The 23,334-nt window shown below is 35.9% G+C and overlaps 1 protein-coding gene across 8 annotated transcripts in view; it reads left to right on the top strand.

Moving 5' to 3' along the window:
- Nucleotides 1–18,533, top strand: part of ATOSA (atos homolog A) — a 92,030-nt gene extending 73,497 nt beyond the window's left edge. For 6 of the 8 annotated variants that reach the window (XM_045202177.3, XM_024568449.3, XM_045202175.2 and 3 more), the window contains 7 exons: nt 2,265–2,384; nt 4,373–4,452; nt 5,159–5,267; nt 6,449–6,607; nt 11,458–11,526; nt 13,830–14,029; nt 17,538–18,533. In XM_045202177.3, coding sequence (XP_045058112.2) covers nt 2,265–2,384; nt 4,373–4,452; nt 5,159–5,267; nt 6,449–6,607; nt 11,458–11,526; nt 13,830–14,029; nt 17,538–17,691 — 891 coding nt within the window. In that variant the 3' untranslated portion in view covers nt 17,692–18,533. Of the gene's footprint in view, nt 1–2,264; nt 2,385–4,372; nt 4,453–5,158; nt 5,268–6,448; nt 6,608–11,457; nt 11,622–13,829; nt 14,030–17,537 lie in introns of those variants that run through there. The other 2 variants (XM_053929152.1, XR_008427425.1) reach the window with 2 other exon arrangements.
- The last annotated feature ends 4,801 nt before the right edge of the window (nt 18,534–23,334 follow it).

The following is a 23,334-nucleotide window of genomic DNA, read 5'->3' as shown; positions in this document are numbered from 1 at the left end:
GCTGGCTGCTGCTAGTGCCTGACCTGGGGTCACTTACCTAGAGGTACTGGTGCTGGGGGCTCACTGAGCCCAGCTGTTGCTTGTTTGAGATGATTTAGGATGTTATAAAGCATGAGCCAAGACCAGCCATTCATATGGAAAAGTCTCATTTAACAGTTTGGGTGGGCCCGTTATTTGGGTGGGGAGGAGTGTCGAGGGATCTCCAGGGCAAGGTCAACCTTATTAACCAGGTTGATGGTGTCTCAGATATGGCACCAGTCTGGCAGCTCTGTTGCTCAGTGGGGGAAGGGTTCAGAAAAGGGACAGTGGCCTCTGCCCGCCTTTCTGTGTGGGAGAAAGCTGTCCCCCAGCTCTCGTCTTGATGCCAGACACTTCTGTTTCTCCCTGTATGCCACTGGTGTCTTTCAAGCTACTACCCCAGTGGTGGAGCTCAGAGGGAGTGAGCCTGAGTGAGTCCATGTGTGGGTTCTTTAAGAGGAACTGCTTGGAACTCTAGAAGTTTCTTTTCACTGACTCAACCCCTGCTGTGTTTTGAAGCCAGAAATTATGGGTACTTAATCTTCCCGGCACTGTAACCATGGGCTGGGGGTCTTGGTATGGGGCTGGGACACCTTGCTTCTGAGTTATCCCTACCAAATTTTTATCCACCACACCTGGGTGTGGGACCAGCCCATTCTGCATCTGTGCCCTTTCTACCAGTCTGAATGGATGTGGTTTCTTTAATTCTGTAGTTGTCATGCTTCTACTCAACTCAATTTCTGATGGTTCTGAATGATGGTTCTACAATTTAGTTGTAATTTTGATGTGGTTGTGCAAGGAGGCAATCCTAGTTTACCACCGCCACCATCTTGACCAGAAGCTTGAACTTGTTAATTTTAAAATAAGAATGATAAGTCTCTTTTGGCTCTCTCAGAGTTGTGGTAACAATCAAACAATAGATCTTAAAATATTTTGTGAACCTATAATGCACTATGTAAATAAAAGATTTATTTCCATTTTATTTGACTTTCCACCAAACAACTTTTTAACTGTAGAATATTGTTATTAGGCTCAAATTATGTGTATTTCTCAAAGTAGTTTCGCTAATTTTTATCTCCATTATATGGATAACTGGATTCACACCTGAATGACCTTAGTTTATCTTCTTTGTTACCTGTATTTGTTTGGCTAGACAGTAGATTTTTTAAAATTGTGCCAGGTTTGTAATTAATATCTTTTTAACAGAAGATCTCAACTCTAACATATGGGTTTTATCAAATGGTAGTTTCTAATTTCTTAATACTTTAATCGTCACAAAAACCTACCCTGGCCTTAAGACTGTCAGTTTTCATGATCCTTTCTGGAACCTAAGAGGGAGGCTTACATTGGCCATGGTATTTTTCAAGGCACTAAGATTCATTTTATTCATGCACTTATTAAAGATTTAATTATACAGCATTTACTATGTGCCTGGGTACTCTTCTGAGTGTTTTACCCATGTTAGCTTACTTAATCTTTCCACTTCACGACGAGGTGTTATGTTCTGTTATTAACTCCAGTTTTACAAAGAAAGACCATAGGCCCAGAGACTTTAAGTAACTTGCCCTGGGTCACAAAGCTAGTAAATGGAAGAGCCAGGATCCAGATTAAACTCTTCTGATTTTTATTCATGTGTTTTTTGAATTTCTGACCTTTGGGGATAAACCTGTCTACATTTCAAAGAATTAGCCTATTTCCTGTTATCAATTCAAAAATGTGGTACTGTGACAGCATTACATATATTTTTAAATTCATGTTTATTATATTGCTGTATCACGCCCCTCCAAATTATATCCTCTAGGAATGCCCCTTGACATTGCCACAGTTTTATATTTTAGAATATGATGCCATTTTTTTTACCTGTCAGTACTTGTTTCTTCACAAATGAGAAGAATCAACTATTAGCATACTAGATGCTAGAATTTGAGTATATGACCATATGTTAAGGTATTTGAACATACTTTCTTTAGAATATTAGAGTTTATTCAGCATCTGAGGAAAAAAGCTTAGTATTTTCTGTGTGTATGTGTATGTGGGGGGAGGGTGTAGAGATATAGATATAGATCATTAGCTTTACCACCAAGGATGTAATACCTCAGTACATATTAGAAATAAGGCTAAGGGGAGGGGGTAGAGGTGGAAGAGGGTATAAAGAGGATAAATAACAATGGAAAAATTACAATTAAAAAAAAGAAGTAAGTCTAAGACTAAAAAATATTACCATTAAAATCAAATTCTTTTCTTAGCAGAGGGCTTTTCCACTGAAACATTCAAATGTCTTGCGGAAGCATAATTTTCATTCCTTGGATGGAACCTCAACCAGAGCCTTTCATCCTCGGACTGGATTGCCTCTTCTTTCAAGTCCTGTAAGTATTTTTCTCTTATCCCATGGTTAGAACTTGAAGATATCTGAAGTGTTTGCCTATCATTTATCAGCATCATCCTGGTGTAAAAAACATTATAGACTTCTATTCAATATGGTGGACTGAGTTGATACAGGAAGGCCCCCTTCTCCTTCCCAAACACAGAAATCCTGGATAAAAACATAACTCATAAATACATAATATAGTAAAAGAGGAATAAAGGTAAACCTCTGGATATTAACTTGAGCAAATATGGCCCACTGGAATATCTGAGCTTAAGACAGTGCTAGGATTTAATGCCCCTGCTGGGACAGGAGTGAAGGCTGCAAGTCTGCTCCAGTCACAGTTGGGACCTAAAAACCAAACTCTTCATAAAACTAGAAACAGGTGAACTACCCTTATAGAAATAGGACAGGAGGAAAAAATTCACCCATTTACTTAAGGGTGTAACAGGGAGGTGCATAGTGAGTGGGAAAGAGCCCCCAAAAGAATTTTTACTTAAACCTAAGCCACCCATGGTAGGAATTCTGAATTTGTGCTATGAGGTTCAGAAACAGCTAGCTAAGAAATAATCATAAACTAAATTGAAACATGTGAAATCCATTGAGTCCCAGCAGAAGAACCATGAAACTATCCCACATGTATAACCCATGGCACCAAGGATTTATTTTCATGGGAAATAACTCTTGCTGAAGATAACCTCAGAGAAAAACATTACAACACACCTTAGAGAATCAGCAAGAGCAAGAAGTGGGAGAATTCACATTTAGGAATTCCGTTATCAGAGAAACCAAAAAGAGAATAAAAAATAATTCTATTTAAAATGTTCCAAGATATAAATAAAGGTAAAGACAGGAGATTAAGATGAGAGAACATGTAGATGTGAAAAAAAAAAAAAACCTAAAAAGGAATTCTAAATGTGAAAAATATAATTGAAGTATACACACAAGGGTACATCTACATATAGATGGATTAAACAGACTAGAATTAGCTTGCTACAGATGTAGTGAATGGATTAGATGGATATTAAGAAAGCACTTAGAATAATGTACAGGAAGGGAGCAATATAGTAAAATATGAAAGAGCCATGGAGGATAAAATGTGATACTCAATATAAGTCTAGGAAAAATGCCAAGAGGAAGACTAGATGCAATAAGGAAAATGCAGTATTAGAAGAAATGAAGGTAGAGACCTTTCCAGAATTGAAGGATGAATTTAGATAGAAAATTTCATATTAAGTGCTGACTACAAAGTATAGCATGGTGTACTCACACAACTCTCAAAAATATTGAGGTTGTTTAGCCTTCCAGTAGCATGTGTGTTTTCTTACTCACCACTTGCACCAATCACTCAGAAACTTATACATACTTAATACTAATTCCAGAAATACCTGTCTAATTTGCATGTTCTGTATGGTTTTGCCTTTAATTTACACTTGGGTCTTTCATTTTTAGGATATTTTGAATTAGATCGTGGTTTGTCCTAAGTGTAATTTGGTGCTTCAAACTCCAGATGTAGTATTTTTCAAATCTTCCAGCTGTGAAGCCCCAGGGCTCTTAGAAATGTGTGGTGGTGTGGGGATGGGCAGAGGAGCCACACTGCTGGTTGGGCCCCTGGCTCCCATTGCCATTTAATTCTGTTTTTCCTTTTTATTTTAAAGCTATAAATCTTTTATTTTTGCTCCCACAATATACAAATATATAAAGTAAAAATGTCTTATTATTTTATTGGGATCCCATGTAGGATTTGAGTTTAGAAAAAACTGGTTTTGCTTCTTAAAAAAATCAAAACCTAGTAAAAGTACCTTTATTAATCATATTTTTTCCACACTAGTTAAAACAATATGTTATAAAGAGCATGATTATAAGTAAGCTGTAACAGGAAAAGTTTATTATTTTTAAAATACAATTAGGTTCCATTTGAAAAGTATTCTATCAATTCAAGAAACAATTAGTCTTTATAAATTTCACAAAAGATTATTTTGACCTTAGGTTCCTCAAAGAAAGACACAATCAGGTTGCTTTGATCTGGATTCTTCATTACTGCATCTGAAAAGCTTATCATCTAGAAGGTATTTATCTTAAAATTTGTTTGTGTACATGAAATAGTATTACACAAAGTTCTGGCCTTTCACAATAAATAATGTTGGCTCTAAATACAAAAAATTTGACAGGAATCTTATTTTCCAATTGGCTTTCATTTTCAATCTGTTTTACACACATATAGCTACTAAGGATGAGTTAGGGAGAAATTAATACTACATACGGTCATCATAATGAATAAAACTCTTAACATTGGTTTTAATATTTAGTTGGGTTTATATATTTCTGGTCATTCACCTCCCCTTTTGCCCTATACCCTTTTGCAAAAAAGCCTCAGCGTTTGTTCCACATTGACATATAATACCGTCATTCTTTAGTCACATAATTTTGCTTTGTATTCTCAGTTTTAACTGAAAATTAAGACTGATAAAGGAGATTAAATTATTATATATTTCCAGTAGTAGATGCCACTATGTGGTATGTTATAAATTCCACCATGAAACCTTCCTGAATGTTAATATTTTTCTTTATCAAATATTATAACATTGATTATAAAATCTAATCAGAAATGTTAAACTAGATATTTTATATCTTAATATTTATTTACATTAATTTTTATTATGGCAGTTTAATTAAATTAATTGGATTATCTTAATTTAATTTAGACCAAAAGTTAAGTAGAAAATATTGTAGTTAGTATGTCCATTTGCTGATTTTATTTTATTTTTTTATTAGTTCCCGGCCATGTTTAAACATTGAAGATGATCCAGGAATTCATGAAAAACCATTCCTGAGTTCTAGTGCTCCACCTATAACAAGTCTTAGTCTCCTAGGAAATTTTGAGGTATTCTCTTTTGGAACTATTTTAAGAATTGAAGTTTCCTAAGCTAGATCCAGGGTATAATTTATGTCATTTATTTATGAAAGGGAAATAAATAAATGGGTTGTATTTTTCCAAAGTCTGGAAATCACCTTCTTTCTTTCCTTTTTCTTTTTCCTTTTCCCTTTCCTGCTGTATTCATGAAAAGTGAAGTCGGGAGAGTCGTTAGCAGTGACATCTTAGAATTGTGTAGCTGGTAAAGGAGACAGAGGAGCTAGATGAAATCAGGTTGGATTGAAGTGTCTGTTACTCTAGCTGCAGGATAGACTTGACTCTCCTTTTTACCTGATAAAATTGGCTCTGATACCAAGGAAGGATGATGGTGTGCTGATAGTAGCCTCTTTGTGATCAAGGACGTTGATTTTTTTTTAAGATTTTATTTATTTATTTTGAGAGAAGGGGGAGGGAGAAAGGGAGAGAAACATCAATGTGTGGTTGCCTCTCATGCACCCCCTACTGGGGACCTGGCTCACAACCCAGGCATGTTCCCTAGACAGGGAATCGAACCCTTTGGTTCGCAGGCCGGCGCTCAACCCACTGAGCCACACTAGCCAGGGCTGAAATGTTTCTTACACCTGGAACGATAAACACTAAATTGTTAGAATGGTTATCTCAACAAGTGAGCTTGGGAGAGATGGATAAGCATCTTCCCTGCTGTTTGTATTTCTGTACTTCTAAGTTTTCCTTAAGACATATTTACTTCTTGGTCAAAAGTTATAAGTATTTGGTTTTCTCTTTTGATGGAACTTCAGTGTATGACCTAATAACAAGCTTTCAAGTGCTTCTCTGTAGCTAGCACCATGTATAGGCTCTATAAAATTTCTGATACTATACCTGCTCTGGTCAAGTATATTTACAGAGAAAAGAATACTATATTAAACAATCAGGTCTAACTAATGGTGAAATTCAGGGGTAGTTGAGCATGGGTTGGAGTAGTGAAAGGAAGCCAAATTGTATAGGATGGTAGAAGATTGCTGGGGGAATGGTGAATTTCAAGTCAGATGAACATCTGAAATGAGGACATGACAATGGAGCAACCTCTTTTCTAATGCCAGAATGTGTAGTGATGTATTTCTTTAAATAGAAAACAAACTGAATGAGTTAACTGTTTAAATTTATAACTCAAAAATTATTTTGTCTTCCAGGAGTCTGTCTTGAACTATCGATTAGATCCTCTCGGCATTGTTGATGGCTTTACTGCCGAGGTCGGGGCCAGTGGCGTTTTCTGCCCCACACACTTGATTCTGCCAGTTGAAGTGTCATTCTACAGTGTTTCAGATGATAATGCTCCCTCTCCTTATATGGCAAGTATTTTTTAAATTGTCTTTTTCTGCTAAAGTCAACCAGGTTAATGACAGATGTCTTCAATTAAGTTCAGGGAGATTGAGGGACTGCTTTGGTGCAATGTTTGAAAATATAAAGTAAGAGAAAATTGAAGGTTGAAAAGAGACTAATGAATATACCAAGCAAAATGTTACCTCACAGCTTCTTTCTGAGCTAGCTCTAAAAATAGATATCCTCTTTTGCATTTGGCAGTGGTGCTGAAAATTGTTTCTCTGTGATTTGAAAAAATACTGAAAAATTTGATTAGTGATTGACACTATAAATCCTTATCTTTCTAAGTTCACACAAATTCTCAAGTGCTTACTGGGCACCCTGCTCCCACAAGGGATGCCTTCACATGTGATCCTCATTTCAGTAGAGTTTGGTAAAAATTTGGTAACCAAGGCTTCTGTGAGGCCCGTTTACCCACTCCCTCCTGTTTGGTTTGTCTTTGGACCAGTTTAATTCTAGTGTTATTTAGAATATTAGTTATTTCTGACTGTGTGCAAATGTTTTACTGGAAAGTGAGATAGCTAAGGGGAGTTAGAGCACAGTTTTGAGCTTTACAATCCTATTTCATCTTTCCCATTTTTTATTCCTATGGATGAGGGATAAAATAAGCCTTCAACTGCAAAAATGGTACCGAGTCCTGGAGTATGATTAGTATCAGCCCTTTTCCAAAACACAAAGAGGGAGAAGTGGCTAGCAATGTAAGTCTATAAAAAGTTTATAGGGACAGTATCAAATACAGAGGTAGAGCTGGGTTTTCATGTTTAGTCTTACTTTGAGAAATACGAGGTATGTATTGCTGTAGGCACAGAAACATACAGCTCTCATCTTGCTACTTGAATATCCCAGCTACGACCTGGCCCAATTTCTTCCTCTTCCCGCATCTTTTATATTTTCAAGGACATTAATAACTGTCTTTTGTTACTAATAAAAGTTATGAAAAGGGAATTTTACATAATTGAGAAATAACAGAGGAAGGGAAGTTCTACTTTTTTAGAAACCTTATATAGCTTACTCATTATTGGCATTTTGCTCACGAAAGCCTTAACTCCATTCTAAAGGTGAACATTTTACTCAAGATCCTGCTCAGCATTTCATACTTTGATAGAAAAGGCACACTGGTGTCTGCTCATTTATTCGAAGTTTTCTTTTCCCAAAAATATTAAAACTTGTGGATCATAATCACAATGATGCACAACATTGGTTATTATGAAAAACAAGGCCTACACCTTTACAAACCTGCCCATATCATATAAGCCACCAATTTTATTTGTTTACACAGAAAGAGGTATACACTTTTCTAGTATAATTCTTGGAAAAAATAGCTGCTAATTTGGGGTAATTAATATAATGGCAGATACCCCTTGAGATAAATCCAGTATCAGGACAAAAGTATATATATCGTACTAGAATGCTTACAACATTAGAATATAAATGTGAAGATGCCCATTTTGCTTTACTAGGAAGGACATCAAGAAGTCTTATCAGTTTCACATATTCTTCTGATACATAGTGATAGAAAATTGAAAGATAAGATCTAAAATACTGTAATCTGTCATTAGTGTATAGAGTCCAGATGACCATTAGGATGGCTCAGAAATAAGATAAAAGAGTGAATTGGCTGAAAATGAGCTCAAGTAAATATCTTTGAGTGAAATTTATGAGCAAGAGGTCATTTATAAAAGCAATACAGCATTAATCCTTGACCTTGGTTGACATCTGAAAAATAAAAGATCAAGAGATAAAGGATTTTGTCACTCTGTCTCCACAAAGTACACACAAATGGTTATGGGTTATGAAAAAATACTGGAAAGAGTTTAAATCAGGTTATTAAGCTAGTCTATTCTTAAAGAATCTCTGATTTACTTTTTTCTGATAATATTCTTCAGTAAACTTTCCATTATGTAATTTTTTTCTAAGTTGGTTTACTCATTAGAAATTGGTTTCCTTCCCAAATGATATAGTCCAAATCTTAGACCACACGTCTTTCCTACTGTAAATTAATAAAATTAATCTTGTTCTTCAGGGAATCTTATTTATATATTGGTAATTCCATCTGTTTTCAAAGGACTGATCATGTTTTGATAAGATAATATATATCACAGACCGACAGAGCTAGACACCAAAGTCTTACTTGTTACTCTAATAATAACCTTGGGACCTCTCATTATAAATTACACAAATGACTTACAAAGGTAAAATTTTAGTGCAGTATGTGTGTGTGTGTAGAAGTGGTACAGGACTTTTCATTAAATAATTCCTTGAAGATTAACTCAAAGCTATATAATATCTCTCTGCAATTGGGTGTCAGTGGTAAAAATGTTCTTCAAGTGTTGTATAATATGGCAACTTTCCACAAACTATCACGTGGTGGAACCAAGCAGGAAGGTCTAAAGCAGATGTGTCAGTAGCAAATTCATGGTATAACTTGTGTTATCATATTAACAGGTCATATATTATTTTCTTCTATTTGTAAGTGACCAAATTAAGATTAACTTCTTTCTGTTTTACCTAGCTTTGTATATTCTCTTTTCCACAATAATTTGAGAATAAGTTTTCATATAAGATTTGATTCAATTTAGTTTATCTTAACCTTTCTATTCTATCCTCAAATGCCAAAGTACAGTAACTTTTACTATATAGAAATATAGATATGCTGACCAATTAATTATTAAAATAATTTAAAAATAACAATTGAAATAATGGAATTCTAATAACTTCTCAGTTCCTTTCTAATCCCTGATTTACCGAGGCCATACTGGTCTTAACATGGCTTAGATAAGTGTTGCCTTAACCTTTAAGGGTTTTTAAAAATCTGTATTCTTTCTTCATAAATTTATTTAGTTACTGTCATTATTCTGAAAGCTACTATAATTGCCATGTATTAAAGGAAATATAGGCTTGGTAGTAGCTTTTTAAAAAGATTTTATTTATTTATTTTTAGAGACTAAAGAGGAGAGGGGAGGGAGAAAGGGAGAGAAATGCCAAATTGGTGCCTCCTGCACACCCCCAACTGGGGACCTGGCCCCAGGCCCAGGCATGTGCCCTGACCTGGAATGGAACTGGTGACCCTTTGGTTCACAGGCTGACACTCAGTCCACTGAGCCACACCAGCCAGGGCAGCTTGCTGGCAGTTTTTGCTTCACCAGTTTTCCTTTATTTGTTTAGGGGAGGGTGGCAAGGAAGAATAATAATAGATTGCTTGGAGCATTGTGATTATAAAGGTAGCTATCATTTATATATATATATATTTTTTAACTTTTTCTTTCTGGAACTAGGAAGAAGAGGGGCAATATATGCCACTGAATTTTTCATATAGAGCAGATTGTGAGAGAGAAAGTGCTAAAAACTTTGTTGCTATTTTCGTTAGGGATGCAGTTTGTCGAGATGCCGTTTTCATGTTCTAAATGACCATGTGATGAATCATATTTGTCAAGAACCACATTTCTTCTCAGTGCCCATTTCCATGAACATTTCCCAGTATTTAACATGTTAACTTAACAGTGTGATGTCAAGTGCTGTTCACTTGGAGTTGTGATATTTCTATAGTAGAGTCTGTTTTTTCCTTTTATCTTTTTCCACTCTGTTTTACCCAACCTCCCACCCCACCCCACCCCTGCCCTTGCCTCTCTTTCAAACACACAGATGTTGCCTGGTGGAACAGTCCTGTTTTACATTTATTCTTACGTAAGGTTGACACGTTTTGGCATGCACAACAACATAAAATGATGGGATCCGAAGTATAGAGCATGCAGTTTTTCTACTTAACTATCTTAACTACTGAAAAGAAAACTTAGCACAGTTTAAACAAGTGAATGAGCATTCTTTTCTTACCGCTCTCTGAGAATCACCATGTTTTGCCATGTATAATGCACACCCTTGGTTTTGTGCAGATTATACATGGGGTTATTATGCCCATGGTATGTAATCATTATACCCATGTATAATGCATATCATTCTTTTTCCCTCAAAAATTCGGGCAAAAAACTGCACATTATACATGGCAAAATACGATAAGTATCACAATCACCACCTGTTGTCATTTGGTCATTGTTTATCTAGAAATTGTCACACAATCAAAGCTTCCCTTGTTTTAATTTATACTTCTTTCCCATTTGGGGACTGTTGCAATGATTAGAACATCCCTCTCATAAAACCGTGTTATATAACACAGCAGTGCTTCTCAAATGTTAATGTATATATGGTATCATCTGGGAAATCTTGTTAAAATGCAGACTTGATTTGGTAGGTTTGGGGAGAAGCCTAGAAATTCTACATTTCTAGCAAGTTCACAGGTGATGCTGATGATGCTGGTCTGTCTCTAATCCATATGTCTGAAGAATTGACTGGACTTTTGGCTAAGACTTAGGTCCTTCCACATTCTTGACTTTTTATATGTCCAAAGACTAAAAAATTATTTTTCTTCTTCACCTCCTTCCTCTTACATGATACAAGGGAATAATCCTATCACTTCCCTTTATCCTTTTAGGGAACTTCTTACATCTATATCTTATACCTTAATAGAAATTTCAAGCAGTGCTATATAATTGTTATTTATTTGATATATTTATTTGTTGTTATACATTTGGTGTTATATATTATTTATTGCAACATCTCTGGGAAAAACAGGAAGTTGTTTTTACACCAGCAGGACCCTCGCTATTTCATTCTTATAGAATGTGTATCTGTGTTAATGCAATGTGAATGTTTTTCCATACAAACAGAATTCTGAAATTTTAGTAACTACATGGTTTCATATTATTTTAGTCTTCTATATACATATGTATCAGTTTGTACTCAATTTGTCTTCTTTTATTTCAAGGGTGTGATCACTTTAGAGTCCCTTGGTAAAAGGGGTTATCGAGTACCTCCTTCAGGAACAATACAAGTGGTATGTGTTTTATAGCCTACAATTGCAATAATCATTCTCTCACATACATATAGAACTTAGCCCTTTCTCCTGCTACTGCTGCTGCAACGACTTTGGTAAGTAACAGTGGGGCTGCAGCTTTCTTTGGAGTTTCCCTGCTCTGCCCCAGGAATGACCATTTGGGGCCTCCATAAAAGGAAAGCATTAATAAGCTAATTAAGGTGAATGCATTAGAAAAAAAATAGTATCATGACAGTGTACAGAACTTAAATAGAGCTATTTTCAGTAAAATCAGAACCTAACAATACCAGTGCCTTGTTTAAAATATTAAGCCAGATGAGACCTACCTATTCAAAATGAGACCCTAAATATTTGTATTGCTTTGGCAGGACAGCTTGGGAAAGAAAATTATATTATCCCTAGGGTAATTCCTAAATTGATGTAATGAGATGGTTACACACAATGTAGTCTGACAGATGGAGGGGCAGAGAAGGCGTGTTTCCTCTTGGTTGAGGTGTTGATCTAGTTTGGGTTCAGGAGAACTCTTCTAGCCCAGAGCAACCCTTCATCATCCTTGGTTTAAGGTTCTCAGAAGAGTAATTTGATGAAAGTCTGCTTTGCCACTGAGTTCATCTCCAAGTCAGATCCAGGATACTCTTGAACGCCCAGAAGTCTGTCTACTACAGAGTTGGCTTTGCACATTAAAAAGAGTTTCATTGATGTATGTCAATTATACCTCAATAAAGCTGAAATTTTTTTAAAAAATCTAGTGAGTTCCTCACACTTAGGATCTGGCATAATTCAACAAGCCTTTTTATGATCGTTGGCTTCATTAGATCACTTTTGCCCATTACCTTTGTTCCAGTACAGAAAAGGAGTCTATACGTTTGTGTATTGCATATCCCACAGGAATGAAGCATAGTACTATGCAAATATGTACACATATGTAAGTTTTACTAAGGAAGAATCACTGCATATTAAAGTAAAATTTATGTTGAATGGAAATCTTGAACTAAAAGGATAATCTATCCTCTTGCTTCTGGCCGTGTGCTCATGTGAAAGTGTGAGTCACTGGAAAGCTAGCTGTCAATTGTCATAATAATGAAGCATAAACACAAAGGCAGCAAGTTTACCTCTTGTTTGAGGACTGCCAACTTTAATGGTTAATTTTAAATATGAAATGTAGGTATGGCTTTAATTTCTTGCATAGTTTAATTGTGTGTAAACATAGTTTGAACTCCTGGCTTGCTTAGTTGTGTGGTTTGGTTTGTTGAATGTATTAGCCTTACTCTTTAGACTCACTAGATTTTAAAAAGTTGGATCATAATATTGATATATTTCTCATTTTGATTCAGTGAGTGATGTCCAGTGCCACGGATGAGCTTCAGAAAGCACGGGCACCAAGTTACCTATTGATGTGTTGGTAATTTGGTTAAAGTCAGCTCAGCAGCTTGGGGTTTTGTTTACAAATTAGTATTTTGAAAACTAGTATTAATTCAAATACATATTTTGGTCTATTTATGATATTGATGATTTCAAAAAGTGTCACTGCAGTTTTTGAATCCAATTATGAAAACACAAGGTTTTATTTAGTCTAACATGTAACTAATAGTAATGAACTTTCTTTTCTAAACTTGGAAGCATTTCAAATAAAAAAATTCTCCTTTTTGAAAACATATTTTATTTGTATTTTTATTTTTTAATAAATTACTTTTAATTAAAATTACTTTCAATATAGGAAAGATTTTAGCTTATATGAATTTAAATAATATTTTCAATGTTAAATATCCAAAGAGAACATATTTTAAATTTTATAACCATATGTACCTAAAACACCAAAGACTTTACCAACCTTTAATTTTTTTTAATTTCTATTTACTCACTATAAAGATAGGAAAATTAAAATTCAATTTTATGAAATTTACAGTAGGCACACTTTATAAAGCTAGTGTTTGAAATAAATGAACTGGAATGTTTTAATCCAGTGAGGATATATTTTGCTTAATCTAGTGGAACGATTTCTTAAAATATGAACAAGGAGTAAAGTTATATATTGTCTATTACTAATATGAAATTTGTGACTAAAGATTTAGATTTGTTTTAGGAATTTATGTTATTATTAAATTAAAAATATTGAACCTTTTTAAAAAAAATATTGAGCATCAGCCAATAAATTTCTGAAATCTCATTCACTTTAGTCCCCAAAACTGAATTATATCTACTGGGATTAATTATTTTAAAATCTTTTTTTATTGGCACAACCATTTTGAGTCAAATCAGTAAATCACCATTTAAAATTTTTTTTTCCTATATTGTTTCTTCAGACCTTATTTAATCCTAATAAGACTGTGGTGAAGATGTTTGTTGTGATATATGACTTACGAGATATGCCAGCCAATCATCAGACATTCCTACGACAAAGAACTTTTTCTGTACCAGTTAAACAAGAAATGAAAAGAAGTGTTAATAAAGAGAACATTCGACATACAGAAGAACGGTTATTACGCTACCTCATACATCTGAGGTAATGTTTGAAATGAAAATAAAAATATTATTTTAGAAGAACAACTCTAAAATTTTAGTCTAGACCGGTGTCCCTTGAAATTTACTTAACTCAGAAAGTCTGATAATATACCAGGATGCAGAAAACACATGGCATGTCTTCCTGCAGTCATTACTACTTCTTGAATTAGAGGGGTTTTCATTTATAGCTGTATAATGCAAAATATTTTATATTGAAACAAAAGCTAAGTCTGGGGCAGTGAGATACATTTTATTAACCAATTGCTGTCCAATAGAGTTATGATGTGAGCCATAAATGTAGTTCTATGTTTTATAGCAACTACATTTTTAAAGTATTAAGAAAAAAGAAAGATTAATAATTTATTTAACCCAATACATCCAAATGTCATAATTTGAATGTATAATCAATATAAATATTATGAGTGATATTTTATATTCTTTATTATTATTATAAATATAATATGAATAAGATATTTTATTCTTTATTATTTATACTGAATACTTAAAGTCAAACATATTTTACATTAATAGCACAATTCACTTAAAAAATTTTATTGATTGATTTCTTTTAAAGAAAGAAACATAAATTCATTTTTCCACTTATTTATGCATTCATTGGTTGATTTTTTAAAATATTTTATTTATATTTAGAGAGGGAGAGGGAGGGAGAGAAACATCAATGCATAGTTCCCTCTTACACGCCCCCAACTGGGGACCTGGCCCACAATCCAGGCATGTGCCCTGACTGGGAATTCAACCGATGACCCTTTGGTTCATAGGCTGGCATTCAGTCCACTGAGCCACACCAGCCAGGGACCATTGGTTGATTCTTGTATGTGCCCTGATTGAGGATCAACCTTGATGTATCAGGATGACACTAGCCAACTGAACTACCCAGCCAGGACTATAGCACAATTTAGTTTAAACCAGCCATATTTCAAGTGTTTAGTCACCACACGTGGCTAGTGACTGCTTTATTAGACAGGGAAGTTATTAACCTTCGTTCATTCATTCCATGAGTATTTATGTGTTAGGCCTGTTTCTAGGCACTAGGAAATAACTGTGACAAAATCTCTCTTCTCATAGAGTTTATATTTTTAGTAATTCCTTTAGAAATATCTTTTTTTACTAACTCTTACTACTAAGCTCACAGCTGTAGGTTGTGAGAAACCACTTCTTTGTCCTTGAAGTCCAAGTTGCCAGCATCCTAGAGTAAGGTTTTCAGACCTGAAATCCTAACATAGCTTTCAGGATTAATGAACAAGTCTATTGGTAAAGAGAGAGCTCAGTAGGAATTTGCCTGTAACTCTATTCCTAATATTTTTCTGATGCCATTTATAGGAAGTGCTCCATCACATCAATGACAGTAATTCATCTTAGCTGAACTCCTTATTCCAAGAGCCCTATTTATCAGGAGAAGCCATCTTACGTCCAGGGCCCAGACAGAGGGCATCTTTAATCTCTTACTGATGGTGACCACCCACTGTCTTTCAATAGATTTGCTTTGTGGTGATTCTAGAGTGCACAAGGAGTCGGCTGTACACTTAAGTCCCATACTTGAAAATGTCTCTTAAGTTCATTGGATTTCCCCCACCTCCCCCATAGCACTGCTTAATTGGTACTTTTATCTTGGGGTCTTCTGCCTGATGTTCTGCAACCTAAGGACATGTTGAACCAGCACAATATATTTAAACCCAACTTTATATTACCTGACATGAGCCTCTCAGAAATGCTGAACAAATTGTGGGAATGAAAAATACACCAAAACAGACTTGGAAGATTTTTTTTTTTAAAGAAATGGTATAAAATAGCAGACTATAAGAATTGTTCGCAGCCCCATGTAGGAAAAAGATTCAACTCTCTTTAAACTTTCATTTGATACCATTTCTCTTGAAGTTTTAATAACCATAGCTATAGGTAGCCAGCATTTATTTACCAAAGTAAAAATCAACTACCCCTGCTTTTATAGTCCCTACTTAATGATTAGATACTTTAAATGCTCTAAAGAAACCTCTTTGCAAAGTATGGCATAGTTCCCAAAGCTCACCATGTTCTCCCTCAGATTAAGCTCATGAAAAACTTTAAGAGAGAAGAAAAGAGTGAGACAGTCAGAGGGGTCTGCTTTAATATACACAACTGACTGCCAGATTTTTCAGCTAATTTAGGAATGAAAAAACAAACCCAGAGACTTGTCCTGCTATACAAAGGGAAAACTAGAGAAACTAGCACCAAAGGCTCCGTTTGACTATCTGCCAGATAAGTTTATGTGATTAAAAGTTCCAGTGCTCTGTGTTATGCTGTAAATATTAATTAGCAGGAGATAGAAACTGTTCCATATACAGTTTAGATAACCATTTTCATTTCACTGCTAGCTTTTTTAATGATTTTTAATGGTGATTAGGCTTCATTCAGCTGCTGGGGATGATAGCAGTCCTTTCTCATCCTGTGGTTGCCCTCAAAATGTGATAACCTCCAGTGGCAACTTTTCAAGTGTGCAATCAATTTTAATGTACTCAAAACTGTGACAGGACAAGTTGTGTGAAATGATCAATCCGTGTGGCTAAAAGACACTAGAGCTGCAAAGCCCGAATGTAGTGTAATTGGCTGCTGTGAACTGAAAGTTGACACTGTAGGTGAGGAAAGGTGCACATGGTGTCAGGGATGAAAGGTATAAATTCAAAAATGTGGAATTTATTTATAAAGAATTGTGTATTCTTACATGTTTAAACTTCAGTCACCTTCAAATAATTTCCATTTGATGCAATATACCTATCAAGACATTTTTTTCCACTGCTCAAAACAGGTTTTGAACTTGTTGATTTTGATGTCTTTTAGTGCTTCTTTCATTTTGGGTTCCACCTCTTCCACATCAGCAAAACGTTTTCCTTTGAGGACTTTTTTCATCTGGGAAACAACAACAAAAAAATGTCACTCAGGGCAAGACTGGGTGAATAGGGAGGGTGGGGTATGGGGGGTTTTGGTCAAAACTGCTGAACACTCAGTGTGGTGTGGGCAGGTGTGCTCATAAGTCACCCACCATGAAATGGGAAACACGCTGAGTCTTTAAAAAGAAAAATTCACTGAAGCCGAACTCAGCCTCTCACAACAATGCCAGATGGCACACTGATACAGATGGGTTCCTGGAACACTCAGTCAGTGGAGGAAGCCTATATTACAAGGGGCACACCCTCCAGAAGATAATTCTGGCTTTTTTTGGATCCCCCCTTTGTATGTGCCAGATTCACAGAAGGAAGCATCTCTGGCATTGTACAAGGGAAAGGGGAGTATGAAGTATTTAGGGAATAGTAAGGAAGAGGCACTTAAATAGCAACACATGCTTTGGCAATAGAAAACTTTTAATAACTTGTTAGAAGTTACTTTTAATGTAATATTGTGGCCAGACAAATTCTTTCTACCTTTAAATTTTAATTATTTGTGGGCTTGGTTTTGGTTTGGTTTTTTAAACAAATCATTCCCTAAATGATGTATCTTTTTGTTTGTTTATTTAGGTTCCAGAGTTCTAAATCTGGAAAGATCTACCTCCATAGAGATGTACGTCTCCTGTTCTCTAGAAAGTCAATGGAAGTTGATAGCGGTGCTGCATATGAACTCAAATCTTACACTGAATCGCCAACAAACCCTCAATTTTCACCAAGATGTTGATAAGGAGTGACGTCTTGTACAAGAATTTGCTCAGTACCCAAGTTTGAACGTAAAAATTAGCGTAGAATGGAGTGTACCAAATTAACAACCAGGAGAGTGGATCCTCTCCTGTTATCCTGGACCAGTTTTTATTAAAGGATTCCTGGAATGAGATCCGCATATTCCAAGTAGACTGGAAACACTCATGTCCTAAGCCTTTTTGTACTGTTGAAACCACTTCATGGGACATGTTGCAATAGCAAAACCCTCGTTAGATTAGTGTTTACACATTTTATTTCTCAGTTATTTAATATTTAATGTTTTCCTTAATACTCGAGTGATAAATTTGTCTCTAGTGTTCTAATGTAGCACAAATCCTATGTAAAATCAAACTATGTATTTTTGACGTTAATGTTGAAATCTGAAATATATGCATAAGTCTTTAATTCTGTGTGATGTGTTTTAAGTACTATTTAAGTTACTGAAAATGAGAAGGAAATGTTGAGCTTAAGATTAATGCACTATGCAAGCATGTGTACTTTTTATATGTCTCAAGTGTAGTTCTTACAACTCCCCTTCCAGGCTGCTGTCTCACATGGTAGCCCTTCCACATCCTATATTGGCAGTGCAGTGTGGACTAAGCTGCTTCACATTCTCCCTGCGAGTTCAGATTATCATGCCCATTCATATTCCTTCTAGAATCCCTTATCCTCAGAACAGTTCTATTTTTCCTTAATCACTACTAGAGAGGCTTTACATTAAATTGCTGTCCAGTGCTACATAACTTTTGCAAATGGTTAAAAGAATATGTACTTTGAAAAAACATAGTATTTATACTGTAAATATATGCAAAAACAAAGAAATGTGTATTTGGCTTTTATTTTTAGATGAAACGTGTGATTGAGTGAATCTCTGATAGCCCTCAGACAGTTTCTATTCCAGGTTTATAGCTGACAAGAGGAGATGGGGAGATGTCTTGAGCCTAGTCCTAATTTACTTTCTTACTCAGGGTCACAATGGAAGGCATTTGGCAACTGGGAAAACCACTGAGTAAGGGAACTTGACTGAGTGCATCAAAAGCCTTCTTTTTGTTCCCCTCAAAAAGGAAGATGTTTGTGCAGGGACAGTGGGCAACAGCAGATCAGATAACAAGACACAAATACAGAGATAAAGCTGAAAGTGCAGACGAGAAGATGGTACCATTCATGTAGGGCAGACCCAAGAGACCTAGAACCAGGTGAGCAGAGTGGAATTTGAGAGAATGGAAGGTCTTTATTTTGGAACCTGGCTAATGGATAAACTATTCAAGAAAATCTGGACAGATGAGTGTGGGTTGGCCAGCAATAAGCCTCTTATAAATTTATATTTTAAGATACAGAAGAGATAAGGCTATTTGTATTTTATAAAAGTAAAAAAAAAAAAGATTCATTCAGTGGCACAAATTTATAAAGAGCTGTTCTCAATCATCAGGCCGTATGGAAACAGCATGAGATTGGGACCCAGAAGGTTTGGATTGTAATCCCAGCTCCAACAGTATCTGATGGGATTGACTCCGAAGAATCCCCTAACCCTTCTGGGTCTGTGTGATTGAGAAGATGGGGTGAACAGTATTGTTAATGTTCCTTTTCTTGAATTCTGTCATGTACTTCTTGGAATAAGTATTTCAATACACATATCTAAACTTCTTATACATTGAACAAAAGTTGATATTAATAATTTTATATAAAATTTGGGCCCTGGCTGGTGTGGCTGAGTGGAATGAGTGCTGCCCCAAAGGGTTGCTGGTTCGATTCCCAGTCAGGACACATGCCTGGGTTGTGAGCCAGGTCCCCAGTAGGTGGTGTGTGAGAGGCAACCAGACATTGATGTTTCTCTCCTCTTTCTTCCTCTCTTCCCCTTTCTCTGAAAATAAATAAATAAAATCTTTAAAAAAAATAAAACTTGGAAAACACAGAGTAGTTAAAATACTAAATGCCTTAAAATTTTTTTTTTAACTTACTGCTCCTTTGGCCCTGGCCAGTAGATCACTTTGTGAGATAGTTGTCCCAATACGGAAAGGTTGTGGGTTCAATTCCCGGTCAGGGCACATAACAAGAATCAACCAATGAATGGATGTTCCAATAAGTGAAACAGCAAGTTGATGTCTCTCTTTCTCTCTCTCCCTCTCTCCCTGCCCCCTTCATCTCTCTAAAATTAATTTCAAAAATGTATTGTTTCTTTGACCTCTCCAGTAATCCAAAAATAAATGTATATTGTATGCAGGTGTCTTTACATGGCAACCACATTGTAATTTTTACAGAATTCTTTCAAGTACATGGTTTCCCACCTCTCTGGGTATTTTTTTTAAGAAAATTTCAAAAAGATTAAAGCTTCTGGGTGCATGTCGTGCTCTTGCAGGCAAGCTTGTGCATGGGAAACGTGTACTGACATTTTGTCGCTCTACTTAGGACCGTTTTTGCCCATGTTGTTTTTCCCAGTGAGGTGTAGTCACCCAGCGCCTGTCTGCTCTCACTTGCCCTGGTACTCTATCATGATGGTTCTTTTCCACCATTCTTTTGTTATAGGCAGAAATTTTACCACGCTCTCTACACCACTGCTTTGTATTCACTGATTATGTCAGTAGATTGAGTGTTGACATGCAGGTGAAGATACCAGCAGACAGTCGTCAGTGCCACTACCTATGGTAGATAATAGAGATTTCCTCACTTCAGGTTCACTTGGCAGTTTTAGAGACTAATAAAATGAGTCATAACTGATAACTGTCTCTAAGAAGGAACTCCAGGATTTCTTAGAAGAGAATGAAAAATATTAATAAATTATGAAATGGGGACTGACTGGAAGGCACTCAACAGAAGGATCCTCCTCCCTTCTACCATTTCCTCCACCAGCTGTCAATCCCACAGGGTTAAAGAAAGGAAACAATTTCTCCTTCAAAATCTTCATCCTTGGCATCCCCACTCTTCTCTAATTCGTTTTGTGAATGAAGCAGTAAATCTTTTTAAAATTTAATTTTTTTTAAGATTTTATTTATTTTTAGAGAGGGGAAGGGAGGGAGAAAGAAGGAGAGAAATATTGATCAGTTGCCTCTCACACAGGCCTGCAACCCAGGCATGTGCCCTGACTGGAATTGAATGCGCGACCTTCCGCCTTACAGGATGACATCCAACCAAGTGAGCCACACCAGTTAGGGCAAAAGTTAATTTTAAAAACTTACGCAATGCATGTTTATTACAAAAATTTTCATACTGCATAATTATATAAAACAAATGTAAAAGTTCCTTTGTCTGCCTTCTAGCTATCACTACGGAGATGTTCACTGCTAAAATTTTGGTATAGGACTCGATATGGTCTAATAGACCTAGAAACAAACACAGTATCAGGGAGTAGGCTTTGCATCACAGTAAGAATTCACTCTCATCCCTAAGATTATTGGAATCAGCCTGTTCTACTCCATCATGAATTATCTGTGAGAGATATGTCTTAAACTTGGACACTGTGGGAGGAGGAAGAGAACATGAATACCTACTATGCGCCAGACACTGTAAATAATCTATTTAATAATTAAAGTTATACTTTAGAGACAGTATGAATGTATCTACCGTGGAAGAAAAGGAGCTTGAAGAGGTTGCTCAAGGTTACACAGTAAACGGAAGAGCCAGGATAGATGAGATATATAATAAGGTAATGCCCATTAATTGTTAGGGAAAGAAAGACTGATTTAAAAAAGACTTTAGGAAGGAATGTCCTAAAGCAACTCAGAAGCCATTCAACTTAGTTTGTGGTCAGGAAATATGCAAATATAGCTGAAGAAAGTTTTAGAAACACATTGTGGCAAATACTTATTTTTTAATGTTATTTTTAAAATTTACTTATTTTTAGAGAGACAGGAAGAGAGGGAGAAGGAGGGAGAGAAACATGCCTCTCCCATGTCCCCAGGGGGCACCTGGCCTGCAACTCAGGCATGTGCCCTGGTCAGGAATCGAACTGGTGATCTTTTGGTTTGTGGGACAGCACTTAACCCACTGAGCCACACCAATTGGGGCGTGGCAAATACTCAGAATTTAAAGGCTTAAATTTTTAAAAGTCTCCTTTAGACCCTACTGTTCATTGTTCTTAATTCAACATGTTTCTTTTCTAACCTTTCCAGTTCATACAAAGGTCAGTCATCTCACTAAATCCCAAGAGAAGCAGCATCCTCCACTTCCTAAGTTCTTCCAAAATTCAAGTTGTTGAAATAGCTTTTTACAGTTAGCTGACCTTATTCAGGTAAGTTTCCTCAGGCTTTGCTCACAGAAGTCGCCATTTATCCTCAGGGTTTTGAGAACTCCGTATCTTACTTGGATTCCCTGAATTGACTTCCATTCCCTTTCTATATCTTCCTTTCATTAAAAATGTATTCTGTTTTTGATATTAGCTGTATCAGCAATGATGCATGTGGGCTTTCTCTCTCAGATGTTTGAAGAATAGAATGGGGTGCGACATAATATCTCCTTTATTCAGACTCCTACCAACTAAACCTCAAAAAGTCCCCTGATCTTTCTTTTTTAAAGCTTTTATATACCTACCCGGTTCTAAGCCCCCAAAATCATGTGCATGTGTGCATCAGAACCACCAGGAGGAGCTTTGCTAAACATCAATTCTTGGACCTTGTTCCAGAGCTAATGAGAAACTCCGTCAATAGGGTTTCTCAGCGGTTGTAATCCCTGTGGCCAATTTTAAATGTGAATTTAAAATATGGTTTCTCAGCTGCATTAGTTACATCTCAAATGCTCAATAGTCATATGCGGCTAGTGACTACTGTATTGGATAGCACAGATACAGAATATTTCCATCATCACAGCAAGTTTTATTGGACAGCGCTAATCTAGAATATGGCAATTGAAGCTATGATGGTGGAAGTGATTTCCTGGAGGTGTAAAACAAAAAGAAGGAGTTCCAAGAACAGAATTGTTAGAATTTTACCATAAAGAGACAAGTAGACTCAACAAAGGAGAGTAAGTAAGACAGAATGGCCAGATTCTGTGCAAGGAGAATCTTTTTTTAAATTGACTTTTAGAGAGAGAGGAAGGGGAAGAGAGAGAGAGAGAGAGAGAGAGAGAGAGAGAGGAACATCAATTTTTTGTTCCACATGCATTCATGGTTGATTCTTGTATATGCCCTGGCCCAGGATCAAACCTGCAACTTTGCAATATTGGGATGATATTCTAAGGCTCTAACCAATTGAGCTTCTGGGCCAGGGTTGGGAGTGACACAATGACTTTAACACTAAACACATTAGCTACAGGTTGCGAATAGAATGGAGACTGGGACAAGAGTGGAGGCAGCACCCTGTTTTTTCTCTTCTCTTTTTTTTAACATTCAAGTATTGGACTTTATTTAATGCTTTTTCTAAATCTATTGAAATAATCTATATGGTTTTTCTCCTTTAATTTACTTAATTAGAAAATTACATTAAAATACATATTCATGGTAACCACCTGAGTATAAATGAATAAACCGCAACTGTACACATACACACATACACGCACAAGAAGGAATGGCCAGAGAAATAGAGAATAAGAGAGTGGTATCCTAGAAGTCAAGGAAGAAAGTTTTAAGAAATAGGGTGTTGGTGATCGTTGTGCAATTCTATTTTAACTTAATTTTTAAAAATATTTATTTATA

Source organism: Desmodus rotundus, chromosome 7 (genome assembly GCF_022682495.2).
Source record: "Desmodus rotundus isolate HL8 chromosome 7, HLdesRot8A.1, whole genome shotgun sequence".
Classification (NCBI taxonomy): domain Eukaryota; kingdom Metazoa; phylum Chordata; class Mammalia; order Chiroptera; family Phyllostomidae; genus Desmodus; species Desmodus rotundus.
This window is presented reverse-complemented; position numbering and strand designations above follow the sequence as displayed.